The 18,782-nt window shown below is 43.2% G+C and overlaps 1 protein-coding gene across 21 annotated transcripts in view; it reads right to left on the reverse strand.

The window, feature by feature from the left end:
- Window positions 1-1,398: 1,398 nt before the first annotated feature.
- The window catches only part of LOC137602779 (protocadherin gamma-A2-like), a 208,616-nt gene continuing 191,232 nt past the window's right edge, over window positions 1,399-18,782 (reverse strand). For 8 of the 21 annotated variants that reach the window (XM_068325809.1, XM_068325800.1, XM_068325812.1 and 5 more), the window contains exons 2-5: window positions 8,736-8,794; window positions 7,750-7,803; window positions 5,444-5,541; window positions 1,399-4,111 (exon numbers count right to left, since the gene is read on the reverse strand). In XM_068325809.1, the coding sequence (XP_068181910.1) occupies window positions 3,828-4,111; window positions 5,444-5,541; window positions 7,750-7,803; window positions 8,736-8,794 (495 nt within the window). In that variant the 3' untranslated portion in view covers window positions 1,399-3,827. Of the gene's footprint in view, window positions 4,112-5,443; window positions 5,542-7,749; window positions 7,804-8,735; window positions 8,795-12,931; window positions 15,710-16,546; window positions 17,541-18,782 lie in introns of those variants that run through there. The other 13 variants (XM_068325810.1, XM_068325807.1, XM_068325806.1 and 10 more) reach the window with 7 other exon arrangements.

The following is an 18,782-nucleotide window of genomic DNA, read 5'->3' on the forward strand; positions in this document are numbered from 1 at the left end:
TGAAAATGAACAGATAGTGATTTTTGAATAATGAAATGTGTGGAAAAAATGGACTGGACCCCTCTTGTTTCACATTATCTGCATCCTAGCTCCCCCCTTCCATCCCCCTACATCTGCAACAGAGGCTGTTCCTTTTGTTATGTCCGGTGACGTACCATGAGCTATTTATAGGGACATATGTTATTGTGTACGGCTGAAAAGCACGAAAAGCTCTAGCAGGCTGCCTTGTCCTCTTTAGCGGTCAAAGATCTGTCGGGGGAATGCAGAATAACACGTGGTCTGGAATAATGAATCACATAAGGAGTCATGGAGTTAAAATGGAATGATCTGTATGAAAATAGAGTTTTACTTTTATAGTTGCCTGTAGTCTGGTTTCTGTTAATGTATTTGACAGACTTTATCAGACAACCTCAGATCCGCTGTTTATATAGCACCAATTTAGCAATGTTGTTAACGAATCCTCTGCCGGTGTTAATTATCGAAAAGGACGACTAGGCTGACCTGTTTGTAAGTAAACAAAAGTGATGGATTTTAGAGCTTATCTTCACTACTGCTACAAATTATAGATAACGTCAAATACGACAATATACTGCTAATAGATTATTTTTCTATTTAGGCCAATACTTTGAATAAGCTACTTTTCTTTCTTTAGTGACTTTTTACGCAAGTAGTGACTAATTTAGGGGTGGCAGTGACTCAGTGGTAGAGCTGGTGGTAGAGAGGGTCGTCCAGTGCTCCAAAATCGGCTGTTCAATTTCCGCTCTATCGCGGAATTCATTAATCGCATGTGGTTCCTGGAACGCATTAACCGCAAAGAATGAGGGCGCATATATATGCATATGTCAGACTGACTAACATACTAGAGTTTGCATTCTTAATTTCACTTTGGCGATAAAAATTAATATGTAAAATAAATAAATAAATTTTAAAAAATATTTTTAAACTTTATTCATGTAAATAATTCAGTATTAATTAGGTAGATATGATAAAAATATAGCTGTGAATCATTTTATCAATAGAAGGAGCGTGACTGCAAAGTTTCATGTCTCCCTTTTTACATGTGACAAAGGAAAAGTAAAGTAATTACAGCCCCATTATTGGAAGTAATATTTTGCAGCCTCATGCTGTTTTTGTGTTTTTTCCAACACCATAAGTGCCTGAAATGGGCCACCGATACAGCAAGGCTTCCTGGAATACTTCATTCCTTTTGAATGTGGGTCACACAAACAAGAAGCTGCAAGCAACAGTTTTAATGCACAGCACAGATAAAAAAGCTTTCTCCTTGTAAGTCTCATGAAGTAAGTGATGCATACGTTATCTCACTCAAACTGTAGTCAGCGTGGGAGTTATATATTAGCACAGAACAAACCACACACACACACAAGCATTTTCTTTAAATGATTTCAGAATATTTTTATTTGAAATGTCAGTGTTCAAGAGAAAATAAAACAGCAATATAAATATTAGCATAAAAATAAGAGTAACACAGGGATATAGCAAGGGGGCTAAGCATTTGATAAGAAAGATAATACAGCAGGATAGTTAATTCAGCAGCAGACGGACTTACACATATATAATATTTATAATCATTTGTTCATATGGACAGAAAGAGAACGAGAGGCATTCTTTCACAAATGCACAAGATAAAATCACCGCAAAAAAACATTAAGAGGTTACAGAAAGATAGAAACAGTTCCATACTTCTTTTTTTTTGTTTTGTTTCTATACAGGGTGATAAAAGGTAGTAGAGAGAAAATGAACATAAAAATATGCGCAACACATATCACAAGTTAACTAGTCTACGTGTGTCACTTTGCTTACTTATCTAAAGTCATCTTTAATTCAGTTATTTACACTGAAGAGTTAGTTGGCTTCCATGGTGCTTAGTTACTACATTGCAACACAAACTGTTGAAGAACATCTCAGAATTTTTATTCATAATTGGGTTTTTTCTTGTTTGTATGATTTTTTTTTTAGTTGTGGTTTTCTTATTTTTCTTGAAAAACAAAATGCAACACATTCCAGTAGTAAGCCACGCCTTGTGGAGAGGGACTTTTATTTTGAAAATGTTAGACATGGTCCCTACTTTACAAACAACTGGCTCATACCATCGACAGGACTTGTGTTTATTTACAGTGGGAGAAGAGTCTCACAGGAGTAGGGAGTGCAGGGGGGGGGGGGGTGAGTGGTAGAGAGGCTAAGGTTTCCCACTGCTTCTAGTGGAGGAGGGATCACTCAAAGGGTCTCCGGTGGTGTCTCCTCACCAACAGGGTCAGATGTGCTTGGCTCTGTTGACCCCTACCTGGGTCAGTGCATAAGAGATAGTGTAGGGGTGGGCGGGTCAATATTGGTACCTTTGTACATTCAGTGGGTAGAGCCGAGAGTGTTATCCCCACCCATGGTGGATTTAATGGTTCCACCTCAGTCTGTATACCCCTCACCACACCCCCTTCAGTCCCCCTGACTGATCCTGCAAGCTGTCTTTTCTCATGCAGTTGTATCTGGCCAAGAGGCCTAAAGGACAGATGGACGGTTGGGCAAGGACTTTATTTCTTATACAAACAAATGTTCTAAACTATGGGATCATTATCTCCCCCCAAAAAATGTTACTGTGTCAAGACGTTTCATCACTTCATAGCTAGTGAAGAGAAATACTCTAGTGGCTTGCAAAGTCTCGAGAAAAAACATAAGGAATCAGGTTTACCACATTTCACTAAGAATGACGTGATTACTACCCCTACATTATCTCATCACAATATGAACAGTGCATTTTTCTTTGTTTGGCTCTCAATGTGGGGTAGTGAGTGAGAGGAGGACACAAGCTGAGCGTGAAGAGGGGAGGTACAGGGTTACTGGGCAGCACTTTTTTTTTTTTCCCATCTGGAGGTTTCATACAAGAAACTATTCCCTTCTGTTGGACCACATGCATGGACAACAGGGCTTGAGACACAACAGAAATGCCATCCTCTGCCAACCCTTCCTCTGGGTACATGCTCAGACCATAAAAATATCTCTAAACTATCATGACCAAAGTCATTTTCATTTGCTGTCAAGTAAATGCTACATGTGCATTCTATTGACCTGCGATTGGAGGGAGGAAAACAGATTCAGAATCTCCTCTTTACTTTTGTAATGCATAGTTTACAACTCTAAACTAGTATAAGCAGGTTGAATCTTAAAGAGCATGCAGAAGAGTTTGTAAAGCGTATCAGTCAGCAGCCATGTATCCACAGGACGTATGCCCAACCCCTTACAAGGCTGACCCTATATAGAACTCTAATGGATGGCACCTAGCTTACGTTACAATTGCTAACTTTCCATATGAGGAAAAGAGCATAATAAGTCCAACATGAAAGATATTAACATTTTATCTGGCAATGTATCACTAGCCTCGTCATCCCAGCAAGGTTCCTCACACTGAATCTTTTTATTAAAAAATTAATTTGAATTTGCCAAAATTTAAAAAAAAAAATTAAAAAATTAACAAAACAAAAAATCCCTATAACCTCCCATACCCTGCCACAATTATCCATCAATGAAGATTATATGAGAAATACTTAACCTTAAGCACAGCTTGGGTTTCCAACACCTGTAACAGCCTTCAACACATTCAGATTCCTCAAGACACTCTTTAAAAGTAACATCAACATCGTCCATGTTGTCACAAGTGATTTGCTGACATTATTTAGACCGTGGCTAGCATGAGTGACCATAGAGCAGGAAGATACCTAAAGGGAAGGGAATGGGATGGGGTGGGGGGTGGGTGGGGGTGTTTTTTCATTAGATCAGACTGGGTTCATCATTCCTTCACCTCTTCCCATTCAACTCTATTTCTTCTCCTTCTTGGTAGACTTCTTCTTGGAGGCGGGGGTCTGGACGGCCTTTGGGGGCTCGGGTTGGGCTGAGGCCTGGGGAGGGGGCAGTGCCTGCTGGGTGGCCTGCTGGGCTGTGGCCTGCTGTTGCTGAGGGTTGGAGGTAAGGGTGGCCGTGCTGCCAGGGATGTAGACGTTCTGGCGATAATCAGGCACATGCTGCAAGGTGAACTGGGGGCTGTAGCGGGTGCTGAGGCCCATGGTGCCGGGTCCCAGGGTGGCTGTAGCCTCACTCACTTCTGGGGGGAAGGGAGACAGAGTGGGGGAATAATGGGTGAGGAGGGAGAGGAGAGAGGAATGAAACTTGTTAGATAGGAAGAAGTTTTAGTACGACAGTGTTGTGTCAAAGTAGCGAAATGACAAAGAGGTCTAAAAAGGAGATGAAAGTTATTCCTTTTAGAGCTCCTGTGCTGCAGAATATATTTAACTGGAGGAAAATTAGAGGAGAAAAGGAAACACAAAACTGTGCTACAAAATGGTTGACTGTGTGCAGATGGGATGACGAAGCCTCCCCAGATTATTCCTCTATATGTCTTTGGCTTTTTTCATGCCTTCTCAGAGTGAATGTGTGCGCATGCATGACGTAGCTGCTGAGCTCACAACTCTCCCACAGCCCCTGCAATGCAGAGCCTGAGACACAAATGACCCCTCCCCCATCCCAATGTCCCTCTCAGGCTACATAAACACATACATTCTTATATGAAATACTGCCACGGCGATCAAAATGGATACTAAAGTTCTATGGCAGCGATCAAATTCATCATTATTTAACATTTAATATTTCTTTTCCTTTCTGGTGACATTAATGGTTCTAATCCTGTGCTATAACAAAAGCTATCCCGAAAACTCAAGACACAGCTTTTCCCTTCTCATCCCTCAGTTCTTTCCAATTTCACACAATATTCATCATCTAAGAGATGGAGGGTGTGTCTGTGGAGGCAAGAAAATGGGAGCGTCACTGCTTAAAATAACAGTGGAAACAATGACTTGAGCTTATTTTGCAATACAATTTAGGTTGAGTTTGTTCCACGTCATCTCTGTGAGCTTTGTTGTTATGTGTCTCTCAGCCCGCTTTCCATGCTATGTGCATTTTGATGTGACCTTTTAGTCGGGCTTCCACTGTGACAGCCAAAATCATGGCATGTGTCCCCCCTTACTGCTGGTCAGGCAGCCCCTGAAGGGACACAGGGCAGTTGTTATTGTGGAATGTGGAATTACTTGGTTATATCCAGAGGCTATATCTATTCTTCTGCTTGTGATTAAAGAACTGTACAGGGACCAGTTTGTGTAGCGGAAACATGCATTTCTGTTGTGTTATTCAGTTGCACTGTTAATCAGTGGACTGCCCACTGTCTGGATATCATCTGAAGCCTCCTCTGGATATCCACTTCCTAATATCCAGATATGAACACCAATGTGGAGACACAGTGGAGTTTCATCAGTGAGCTAATCTGGATTCCCTACAGTCAGACCAACCACTGCTTCCCACCCACACCCCTGCTAGACATTGATTTGGAAAGAAGATGAAATGATAGGAAAGGAGGAAGAAGATGAGGTGGTACAGGACTCACCGTTAGCTGCAGCCATCAGGGCCTGGAGCTGCTCAGCCTCAGTTGGAGGCTGGGGCCAGGGGCCAGTTCCCATGGCAACCTCAGGTCCTCCAGTTGCTCTGTGGAAAAAAACAAGGAGGGAAAAAAAAAGCTGAAAATAACCGGCGGCGTGTCCTCTACAGTGTTTGCATGTTCTGAATATGCTGGTTTAACATTTGGTGATTCATGATGTAAAGGCAAAGCAACTGACAGCATGGTACAGCCTGAGGAGACCTTAGCAAAGATAACAAGAAGGATGTATACTTTACAAAACAGGGTGCGGCACACTCTTAAGGACAGTCTTGTTAAAGCGTGAGCAATTTGTGTCTGCACACAGACACACAGTAGCAAGCGTGTTTGCATTCACACACAGTAAGTGTACGACGCTCACTCTGCTTCCAGCAGGAGCATGAGAACTGTACCATCTAGTTAAGCTTATTAAATATTTAATGATCGCACCTTTAAAGGAAATACCTGTCTGCATAGTCACACATGCGGCGCTCACTAGGCACTGATCATTTCCATCTGGGCCAACTTCACCTTCAAAGGCCTGTTTACTTTAAGTCTGAAATTTGCATGTGTGGGCAGTGGAGGAGAAAGCAGACCTGCAATCCATTATGCTCACCTACCTATTTACATCCCTCACATGTCTCACGTCAACTCAAAGTGTTAGAACTGAGAACTGCAACGACGCTTTAGCCATAGCTGTGCCCCTGTTCCTGATGAGCTGATGAACCTTGATTTCTGGATTTTTAATGATGCTGCTGTATTTACGCTGTTTCATGCTTCTTGTACTCTAAGTCAACAAAGACCTAACAATGCTACTGCAATTCAGTAAAAGCCAGTAGAAGTCACGAAAACCATCTACAACCAAAATATGCAGCTTCTAGAGTTGTTCCAGAGCATTATGACTATGAGGCAAAGGCTCCGCTGAAGTTACTAATCAAGAGTGGAGACTTTTTGGGACAACATTTAGGAGTAGAACAACACATAAGTTTCAAATATCCTGTCAAAAATATGGGCTGCAGTAATAAATTAAGACAGAAAGGCTATATACATAATGGGTTAAAATACAACAGATGTAAGTAAACACTATCTTTCCCTTTTAAAACTATGAAACCTCTTGGACAAGTTGGTCTCCAGAGAACGTAAAGGACACAACAAGTAAAAAGTGCAAAGGAATTCTAAGATAAAAAGAGGAATTTGTTTCAGAATAGGTTGCCAGATCCTATTGCCAAACCTCTAAAGTGGTTTTCAGCTCAGTGCCAGAGAGAGACTGAGAGAAAGATGTGTCCCCCTGAGCCAGATGGAAAATGAGAAACAGCCTGGGCAAAAACTCTGTCGATTGAGTCATTCTGTGCCGCAACACATCACCTAAGATAACACGGAATGCTTCATTTGTACTAAATTAGCACCTCTCTGTACTTATCACATCCTGTGGTCATGTTAAGCACTTCCTGTGGTTAGGGTTATCACTTCCTATGGGTCAGATGGGAACTGTGGTCCAGAGGGATATCCTTTGTTGAGAAGATGGCCTTCAATTTGTCTTCTACCATGTAAATGATATGATTTATATCTTGCCTGTTGTTTTGCAAAGAACCATTGAGACACAATACTAACTTCAAACTCCAACCAAAGACAGTAAAGACAGTCACATGTCTCACTCACTGACGTGTCCTTATGTTGACCACAGTCATTTAACATAAAGACCTGTTTACTCAATAGAAGAGCTGTTTTTAGAGAAATGATTCATGGGAGAAGTGTTTGTCTTATCTATTCCTCATAGCAGATCTTTGGATAAATCAGATGATGTTGGTGTGATGTGGGCTACAAACATCACAGACATAATTGATCGTAACATCGTATGGGAAGCCAGCTGTCTAGAAGAAGAGAAATCATGAGCTCTCAGGCTGTAATGATTATATATACATTATATATATATATATATATAGCACACATACAAGGTTGAACAAATCTACAAAACACTGCACGCAAACTCAAACGTGTCACAATCCTTTCTATGCCACAGCAGGCATTGTGGCCTAAGCACATTGATCAACAGACCCCATCAAACTTTTAGGGAGACTAACAGAAGCTATGGGTTAGGTACATCTACACACAGCACAGCATTCAACTGCAGTGCACTAGCTAAAATATTTTAGCAACTCTCTGCCCTTAGCAGCTGATTTGTGATCAGGTCCCTCTCCCACCAAATGAGTGGACAAAAGTGAACACTAATCAGCCGCTGAGGACAGGAAGTGAACCATTCTGTATGTCTAAATTGGTACCTTGTCCCATCCTTCGGCGTCCATCGTATGTGTGTACCGTATGGCATGTGGGGACTAAAGACACAACAAGTTATACAGTCTGAAAGAACCATGGTGTAGAAACAGGAAAATACTGAGATACTGTTTTCTACATCTCAGTGGAAAATATGTGAAGTCGTTCATGTCAATTTAAATACCACAGATGGAGAGAGTTAGTTGTCTTTTTTTCTCCACCGCTAACATGAACTACATCGAACGTGTCCAGAAGCCTAGAGGTTCCATAATGACAGTGGTGAGTGTCTGTGTGTCTAACATTTTCCTGACGTAACTGGACAGAGCTTTCAGCTCCAGCTGGTAAGTTTCACGGACAAGACTTGACTCAAAAAATGTGTTGTGCAATCTCTGTTGTGAAAACTGTTACTGCGTGTGCTGCATTTCAGCTGACACAACTGGGGCTAACATCAACCATTTATACGAGAGCATCTACTCTAGTGGATGGGACCGTCACTGGGTTCAAGGGTTACATTTGATGGAATGACACATCAGATGGAGAATATGAGAAGATTGCAGGGTGAATATTGGTATCCCATCCCCCCCTGCTAGCTGTAGCCGCCGTCCCTCATCAGTAGTACTGAGTGATGGCGCACAGGCGCAGGGAAGAGAGGAATGGGGGGAGGGGGAGTCGAATCTGCAGCAGCCATTTTATAAAGCAGCCTGAAACAAGGCAGAGACGCCGATTCGTGCAGGAAAAAAAACCAAAACGTGTCGCCTCATTCTAAATCAAAGTCAGCTTCAGGTTGCGTTTTGATTTTAATTTCATCACAATTTCTCTGCCAGCTCCCTGCTGTGGTTGCTAGTAAACTCCTTATCCCTCTCTGTGTATATTCCTCATCCTTCATCGCTCCCTCCATCTATAACATAAGTTAACTTTACACGGCACCACATGTATTTTACAATACCGCACGTTTTATCAGTACATGCGTGTTTGTTTGTGTCAATTTACTCACCCACTAGGTCCGGGTCTCTGTCCCTGGGTGAAGCGCCAGTCGTTGTTGGGAGGTTTTTGCTGTGAAGAGAGCAGAGGATTGATCTTGAATTGAATGAATTCCCTTGAAGCGAAAGTGACTCATATCTGAGGTGCAACTTTGGGTTTAAGTGGTGTTGCTTTTGTGATAGACATGTCTGTGTGGAATGGTGTGTGTCTGTGACTAGTTGCGACTTTGAAACCCTTTCTGTTTTGCAGTGAGGCTTGATAACACGTTACAGATGGCGGAAAAATATCTGTTTGTTCAGGCATCCATGTTGTCCCAAAAGCAGCAGAGTATAACATTTTGCAAACACACACACACACACACACACACACACACACACACACACACACACACACACATGCACGCACACAAGTCTTATAACTGAAAGGAAGTTACTTACTTTCAATCAGTCTTAGAAATTTACTATCTTGTGCTTTTTGCCATCTTATACCCAAACACCATACAGCTAAGGCTGTGATGGAGGCTCTGTGGTGGTAAAAGCTCTCTCATCACTACGTGTCCATGCTAGTCTCTATAAATATCCTCAAGCCCTTTCTTGCTCATCTCTGCCTCAGTGGATATGTCGCCATGTCTTTTCCATCTCTCTAGCACTTCCTCTGTCTCTTAGGTTCTCTTGTTGTTCACCGATGCGGTGAATAGACCTCTTGGCCAGGATCCAGATTATGCCGCCTAATCGACACAAGAGTTCCCCAGAGGGAGAGGGCAAACAGGATGATGTGCTGCATTATTAAAAGAGCTGTTCTTCCCAAGGGAATGACAAAAATAAGTGAGGGAGCAGTAGAGGAAACATTCCTATAAACATACCGACACGGACCAAACTGGTGACTGCATAGATTAAAGTGTTGATTTGAATACAGGTAAATAAGGTACAAAGGCACACAATGTGAAAGAGGGAATAGTGTTCAGCATCCATCAAGACAAATTAAGTGAAAGCCAGGCAGCAAAAAGTTGTATATAGCAATGTCTTCGAATAGCCCTATAATATATTCAGTCCCTATAGTCAGTCTGGTTAATTATTCTCACATAAAATCTCAGTAGATGAGGATGAAGATGAGACCAGGCAGACCTTCCAAATAAAATCCTATCCCTGTTTACAGTTGAGCTCTGGCAAGGTTTATCTAAAAACAGAGTCAGAGATAAGTGTGTACTATACTCTGTGCGTGGGCATTACTCCGTCTGAGCTTCGATGGGGAGACAGAAAATCAACACTGACTGGAGAAAACATCCACAGAGGCCCAGCATTCCAGCTGTGTGAGTTGTTCTCATCACAGAGGGAGTCCTACACACACGCCTGTCATTTCCAAGGTCAGATCCCACTGCAGGCAAATGGAACAAGGGGTAGCATACAGGACACCACTGATAACTTCAGGTTAACACCTCATATAGACTTTACTTTATCATTCATGTCATATAAGACACGGACAACCAATAAAAAAAATTAAAAAAACTGACAGACTATCATTCTCTCATTCACATCCTAAATTATTAAAAGTAGTTAAACTCTCAAGTCAAAGTGGTTTTGACAACAAATTCTTCCCAGAAAAAAAAAAAAAATCCAAACCATTTCATTGCATGCAGTAGGGATCAAAATATTTGGCTCTGTTTATCTGAACATCTTTAGATGTGCTTGATTTTTTCTGGATAGTCTGACGTGAGTTCAGTTTTAAGGCATGAAGCAGAGACAGAGAGAGAATGTCAAATAGACAACTCAGGTAAACATGATGGGTTTATAGCTCTGTGGGCCTGAATTCTCAAATAATACTGGTGTGTCTTTGCATACTGTCACACTGCTTACCTCTGGAAACTCCAAATGAATTACCTGATGAAACGTTCTCAACACAGTGTCTACAGAATTAAGTTCTATCAGCTTTCACGAAGCGATAGATATTCATTATATGAGCACTGGATTCATCAGGGTTATGAACTGGACTAACCAGACTATGGAAATCATATAGATGTGCCAGTAAAGCAAGTGTACATGAACTTTGTTAAAACAGTCTATTGATTAGCCTCCATACATAAAGGTCTATGCAGGGGCTCAGAAGGAAAACGATTTCATCCCTTTAGCTCGCCCTCTGACACGGGTCCAAAAGTACACAAAACATGTAACTGCTTCCTTCATGCGTACATGTCCACCTGGAACTCTTTGTGGAAGGTCTCCTATCGCATACAGAGAATATATTGATGCTGAAAGAAATGTGACTGGACTGCAGCTGGTGCTCTATCTGAAAAGAGGAAGCTGTGTCTCTTTTGTTCAACTGATAAACTTCAGCTCACATAGCCACCATAAAACCTACAGCATACATTCACTCCTTCACCTCTACGCTCTTTAACACAAAGCAGTAATTACAGCTATACAAACTAAAATATATAAAGAACAATAGGATGCCCAAACTCTAAAACGCTGGCTCTATTACACTGTCAGATTATTAGTTTTGAGCAGTGGAGCCCTGAGAAAAAAGCACAAAGGGTGGTGTCTGATTTTAATCTTCCTCTCCTTTAAACAAATATCATGACTCAACTGACAAAACACCTGAGGACAGTTTCCGTGGACCACATGAACTAGTTTGGTGAATGTGCAGGTTCATCACCTATAATAAAGTATATTTACAAAACACTTTGCCAGTAAAAAATAAAAAAGGCATACATAGGGTAAAGTCTGCCAAAACACACACTGCAAATGAACACAGGACACAAAGAAGGGGAAAGTGACAAACAATCAGGCTCAAAGGCCTCAGGGTTCTGCTAATTTTACATACTACTAGATGCTCTGTACACACAATAATCATTAACTCCCACAGAGATGGCTGCTGCTAGTGGTGGTGGTCTAAAACTGTTATCGCCTGAGCAGTCTGTCACTGTGGCACACGTCCATAAGCCATCTTTCCATTTCCTTTATCTATCCCCCATCTCTTATCCTCCATTGTCCTCATTGCACACGTGTCACTGGAGCAGGGGACATATGGTATCCTGCTGATCTCACGAACTGCCTCATTCAGCAAAGAGTGGAAGAGTAACCCGATCTCAAGAGAAAACGGAGTGGATGTTAAACAAACAATTTTTTTGCTGAAAAATATTTATCCTCAATTACCAACCGTACATTAAACATAACATGACTCAGGATGACCCCTGGGGCTGTATGACTTTAAAGTGGAGTGAAAAAAGAAAACTTGTCAGTTATGTTCTATTCCTAACCTAGTTGGCAGTGCTTAAAACTTAATATTTATTGTCTATGACTCATATATTTGATTATTTCTATGGAAATCCTTCCCCTATATCTTGCTCTGAATATATCAGAATTTCTGACAAATCACCTAAGAATGGAAATTACAATTGTCTGCAGAGCTGACACAGGACAAATAGCCTCACTTGTCCAATGCTGAGTCCTGGAACTGATCTTCAAGAGTTTAGAAGACAACAGGAAGTCAAGGGGGCAGGCCACTGACCCCCTGAATTCCTGTTTTTCAACTACTGCTTTATTCTTTCCTCCCCAGCCCTGTCAAAATGTTCTTTCCTTGGCCCTTTTCCTCTCCTTCACCCTCCATCTCTCTCTCTTTGCCTTCCTGTTCCCCTCTGGCTCCTAGTCATACCAGAGTCAACACTAAAGGGCTTTTTCTTATTTGTCTCATCCTTTCCATCTGTCAGAGGCACTACTGTTTCTGACTTTGCTCTTCCTTTGCTACTTTCTACACATTCTCTTTGCTTGACCTTTTCTTCATGTACAACTTTCTTATCCATTAAGAAAATAAACTGTTTATGTGATTAACTTGAAGTCTACAATAGAAGTCATAACCCAAAGCCGAACATTAAACATTAAATATTAAGCCTAAACCAGTTTTGTAGGACAACAAAGCACTTGACAGCTTTCGAATTATTTGTAAAGAGGATATGATCGTCCTGCTAATACAATAAGAGATTAAAAAAGAAACTAAGGAGCAATATGACCAAGAAAATCTGGGTTAGCTTCTAACACAATCAAGAGTAAAAAACTTCAAAAGTTTGCCTTCAACCCAATTATTCCATTGACAAAGCATCACAATATCAAACTGTATGTTAAAATATGCCTTGAGGTACTCAAGTGTTTCAACTTCTGTATTGGTCTTATCCTACCATGATATATCCTGTGCGTGATCTCCCATTTAATCTCTCACCTCACTGACTGAGTTCATAAGGTGCTTCCTGCTGAGTGTCGTGTTGAGTGTGTTGTTGTGACTCAACATGGGTGTCTTCATAAATACAAAGTCACTCCGGCTGGATAAGGTGGAGTAACAGGGCCTGTAGGTGCGTGTGTGTGGATCCTGGGGGCCTCCCACCACCTCCATGTAGCGTATAGGTCCATCAGTATTAAGTTGCAGGTGCAGGTCTTTGCTGGGCCTATGATGATAGCGACTGGATCTATGGCGGCCATAGCAGCAGCATTCAGAGTCGTCGAGCCCTGGGCCACGGTGTCTCAGGCAGCGTACCATGAGGACGACAAAAGTGATGAAGGACACCGCTGAAACGCAAGCTAGAGAGATGATGAGGTAAAAGGTGATGTCCGACATCCCAGTCCGGTGGTAGAAGGGTGTGTGGCGAGGGCTAGCTGGAACTTCATTCGACATTCCCTTCTCATCCACAGTTATAGTAATATTCACATAATTGGACTTTGGAGGGTCACCATTGTCCTGAATGATCACCACAATATCGTAAGTCGTGCCTACTTCCTCCTCAGCCCACTTACGAGCCGTCCTGAGCTCACCCGTGTGTGCCCCAATACGGAACATGCCAGCATTTGGTCCAGGGGCAATGGAATAGAACAGCCACGCATTATGTCCACTGTCAGCATCCACCCCTACTAGTTTATTTATGAGATGCCCTGGGCCAGCAGATGGGGCCACAGTGAGCTGTAGTCTTTTGTCTTTTGGGTAGGAGGGATGCACAATCACCGGCACATTGTCATTTATATCCACAACAAACACATGCACGGTGACGTTAGCTGTCCGTACCGGCACCCCGGCATCCCGGGCCTGCACTTCAAGTCTGAAGGCATTAAGCTGTTCATGATCCAGAGAACGCATGCTGTAGATTTGGCCAGTCTCTGGGTTAATGTAGACATACGAAGAGATGGACGAGCCCTGGACCATGCTGGGAAGGATGGAGTAGGAGATCCGGGCGTTGTCACCAAGGTCTGGATCAGTGGCTGAAACAACAGCAATGGGAGCACTGGGAGCATTGTTCTCAGGGATGTCCACAGAGTAGGAAGGCTGAGAGAAGGTGGGGGCATTGTCATTAACGTCAGAGAGCTTCACAACAAAAGTGGTTTGTGATGAAAGGGGAGGGGAACCAGCATCTGTGGCTCTGATGACCACCTTGTATTCTGGGACCGTCTCACGGTCCAGGGTTCCAGCAGTGGTGAGGCTGTAATGCATTCCAAAAGCTGAATTCAGTTTAAAAGGCAAACCTGCTTGGACAGTCAGAGTGACCTTCCCATTCGGACCGGAGTCCAAGTCTCGTGCACTAATGAGTGCTATCACGGTTTCTGGTGCAGAGTCTTCACTAATAGGACTTGTCAGTGACGTCAGTGTGACCTCTGGTGCGTTGTCATTCACATCAATGATGTCCACTATGACGTTACAGGAGCCCTCCAGAGCAGGTGAGCCACCATCTCTGGCCTGCACCGTGATGTGGTATGCAGCGGCTTTCTCATAATCCACGTCACCCTTCACACGTAGCTCTCCACTTTTAGAATCCACGCTAAAAAGGTTAAGAACGCGCTCTGGTGTATACTTACTAAACAGGAAAGATATGTCTCCATTATTACCCGAATCCACATCAGTAGCGTTCAATTTCGTTACTAAAGTGCCGGGTGCAACATTTTCTAATAGCCTAACTTTCTTTACCGACTCGCTAAAGACGGGCGAATTGTCATTTACATCCAGAATTTTAATGAGCAGAAGTGTTGATCCAGATTTCTCCGGCTGACCACCATCCACAGCAGTGAGCATCAGGCGAAACGAGGCCTGTGTCTCCCTGTCTAGAACTTTATGCACCACTAGCTCTGGAAACTTGCTGCCATCACTTTTAGTTTCTACATTCAACACAAACAAGTCATTTGCTTCGAGGTGGTAAGTGCGTAACGAGTTGGCCCCGACGTCTGGGTCGTGCGCGCTATCCAAACGGAACCTTGTGCCCAGCGCGGCCGCCTCCGATATCTCCAGAGAAATGTTGCTTGTTGAAAACTGCGGCGCATTGTCATTCACATCCAGAATGTCCACCACGACGCGATGAATGTCCAAAGGATTATCCAAAAGTACTTGAAGGGATAGTGAACATTCTGAACTTAACTCACACATGTGCTCCCTGTCGATTTTTTGTTTTATAACCAAATCTCCAGTCGTCTGTTTTACCTCAAAGTACTGCGTCGTGGAGTCTGAAACCACCCGCAACCTTCTCTGCGTAATCCCATCAACTGTAAGACTCAAATCTTTAGCGATATTCCCAACGACAGAGCCCGGGTTTAGTTCCTCCGGTACAGAATAACTGAGTTGAGCGGACGCACAGGAGAGGAAGGCTAGATAAAAGCACAGCCTCCGAAGCCTCCCTCCTCCGGAGCGCTTCCCCTGTCTGGAGTCCATTGTGCTGCTCTCCGTTGATCGGAGAATGGGAAAGTTTTTATCTTCTCCTTTCACCGTCACGTATCCATAACAGTATTAAAACAACGCTGCCAGGTCTGTTGGTATACATCTCCGTTTTAAAAACAGATCGATAGGAAGTTTTGATGTGATCATGACGGCCTTCTTTTACGCGTAAACGAGGACAAAAATCAAAGTAAATTCTGCTCCCAGTGAAACTCCGCTCTGTCTACCCGCCTCCGCTCCCCTTGGTGGGCGGGGAGAGGCCGGAAAAGCCTTGCCTCTCATTGGAAGACTGGACTGGAAAAGCTCTGTCCCTCAGCTCACTCAGTGAAAACTTCTCACTGGACTCCGTTTCCACTGAGAGGAGAGAATCAACTGGACTGGCGCCGTAAAGATTTTAGAGGAGGATGAAGGCTAAATAAATTAAAGGAGACACTGTCACTGACGTCACGGACCATCAGAGTGAAATATTCTCAGAAAATATATTTTACTGCCTGAAAAAGGAACAAATGAAAACTCAGTCACGTGTTTCCACCGAGCGCTCCTCGCCAAATACTGTGTATCATGCGATTGTTACTTGTGGCAATACTGCTTGTAACCGCATGGGGGCATAGTTTCTAAACTGGTTTCGCTCTACATCAAATCTAAGATTTATCGTGGAAAACTTCCAGTAGGACATTATAAAATAGTTAACACTTTCTTATGGGAACTTTATAAATTAATTGCAGTTGATGAATCATTGTTCCAATACAATGAATGATAATAATCTAAAGTCAACAGGTGAAAGAAATACTGATAAAAAGACAAGTGGTGAAAATTATCTTCTAATTAAAATGAATTAAATTCATTCAGTTTACGTAGAAGTAAAAAAAATGCAACTGATTGAAAAAGGTTACTAATGCCTTCTTTAGTGATGAGCATAGGTTAGTTATAAATAGATGTGCAATCTGTTTCCATCACAGAAGACTGAAAAAGGTTTTCCCCGTGTTCCTATACAGTTTTAAAAAATGCAGAGACTTTTTTTTAACACGAATTAAAAGAATTCTGTGTTAGCTGTCGTCAAAACTGAACAGTGAGTTGTGGTATGGTGTGCCGATGATTTCTATGAAACTTGAAACCATCAGTTCAATAACTGTCTGGTTGTCTGCTCACCTGCTGGCTCTCAAAGGTCCAGGTGCTGTCGGGTAAAGACGCATCCAGGACACTGATCACCTCCTTAAAGTCACTGGTGCTGCTGGGTTTGATCAGAGTGAAATCACTGTACTCTGACATGGGGGACATGCAGGACCTGAACGACTGACTCTGAGACAACATGTCTCCTCCCAGGACCTCCACGTACTTTATGGGTCCGTCGGTGTTGAGCTGAAGCTGCAGGTTTCTGTTGGGGTTCTTGTAATCATCACAGTCGCTCCGTCTCACGCAGCAACTACCGCTGCTCCTGCTGTTCCTCACGCATTTCACCGCTAAGATGACAAACGTCACCAGAGACAGCACGGACACCGAGGCCAGAGACACGATCAGATAAAGGGTGATTCTCCCAGTTTTCTTGCTGGGCTCGGACACTTTCTGTCGGAGGTCTAAGATGGGCTCCTGGAGGCCGTCCTCCAGCAGGATGGACACCGTGACGGTGGCAGACTGGAGCGGTTCTCCGTCGTCTTTCACCTCTAGAAGCAGCCTCTGAGAGGAGTCGTCCTGCTCGGACACAGCGCGTTTAGTCCTCACCTCCCCTGTGTACAGATTGACCGTGAACAGAGAGGCGTCTGTGGCCTCCGCCAGTCTGTAGGAGATCCAGGCGTTATGGCCCGAGTCGGCGTCCACGGCCGTCACCTTGGTAACCAGGTGACCCGCTTTGGCGGAGCGGGGCATCCTCTGATGAGAGAGGGAGCCCTGGGCAGCGGAGGAGGGGTAAATGACGGAGGGGGCATTGTCGTTCTGGTCCAGGATAAAAACATGGACGGTGGCGTTGCTGCTGAGAGACGGAGAGCCCTGGTCCTTTGCCTGAACCTGGATCTGAAACACCTTCACCTTCTCGTAGTCAAACGAGTGCATGCTGTAGATGCTGCCGTTATCTGAGTTCATGTAAACGTAAGACGAGACAGAAACGTCCTGCACTCTGGAGTCCAGTATGGAGTAGGAGATTTTGGCGTTTTCTCCAGAATCCAGGTCGGATGCTGATACTGAGTACAGTATGGATCCTGGTACCCCATTCTCTTTTAAATAGACATTGTAGGAGGGCTGAGTGAACACAGGAGGGTTGTCATTCACATCAGTGATGCTGACAGGAATGATTTTCTTACTGGACAGAGGAGGAGACCCTGAATCAGTGGCTGTTATCTCAATATTATACTCAGAGATTTTCTCTCGATCTAAAACACCACTGGTAACCAGTGCGTAATTGTTAGAAAATGACGGCTTCAGATGAAAAGGGCGGTCTTTGTTGAGGTGTAACGTGATTTTACCGTTAACACCGGAGTCCAGGTCCCGAGCACTGATCAAAGCTACCACTGTGCCACTTGGTGCGTCTTCACGTACTGGTTTTGGCTGAGAAGTGAGAACTATCTCTGGAGCGTTGTCATTGAAATCAGAAATATTAATCTGTACGTGACAGTGACCCTCCATTTCAGGACTGCCTTTGTCTTTTGCAGCTACATCAATGTCATATAACTGGGTGCTTTCATAGTCTAGTTCTCCTTTCAGAGTGATTTCACCCGTTAAAGGGTTTATATCAAATAATGATGACACAGAATCTGGTGTCCGAGAACCAAATGAGAATTCAATTTCACCATTCGAACCTTCGTCTGCATCTGTTGCTTTGGGCTTCACAACAATAGTTCCCTTGGCACTTTTTTCACCTAGGGTTACTTTATAGACGTTTTTTTCAAACACGGGAAAGTTATCATTAATGTCAAGTACATTTATGGTTATCTGTGAGGTTCCGGATCTGACCGGATTCCCTCCATCTAAAGCCGTAAGTAAGATTTTATGTACAGATTTTTTCTCCCGATCGAGAAGCTTTTCTAAAACAAGCTCAGGAGCAGTCTTTCCGCCTTCGTTTTCTTTTACTTTTAGGGAAAAACACTCGTTTTTACTAAGAGTGTATAATTTTAACGAATTGCTTCCAACGTCGGGGTCCGTTGCGCTCTCTAAAGGAAAACGTGTGCCGACTGCGGCAGACTCCGCTATTTTTAATAACAACTCCTTTGAAAGGAAATTTGGAGAATTGTCGTTAATATCTTTGATTTCAACTTCGATTCGGTGCAACTGAAGTGGGTCTTCTATCACAACCTGCAGAGGTAGAACACAGCTGGTGCTTTGTCCGCATAAAGCCTCTCTGTCTATTCTGTCGTTCACCACCAGCTCGCCCTTCCCCGCATTCACGCTGAAATAC

Source organism: Antennarius striatus, chromosome 10 (genome assembly GCF_040054535.1).
Source record: "Antennarius striatus isolate MH-2024 chromosome 10, ASM4005453v1, whole genome shotgun sequence".
NCBI classification, from domain to species: domain Eukaryota; kingdom Metazoa; phylum Chordata; class Actinopteri; order Lophiiformes; family Antennariidae; genus Antennarius; species Antennarius striatus.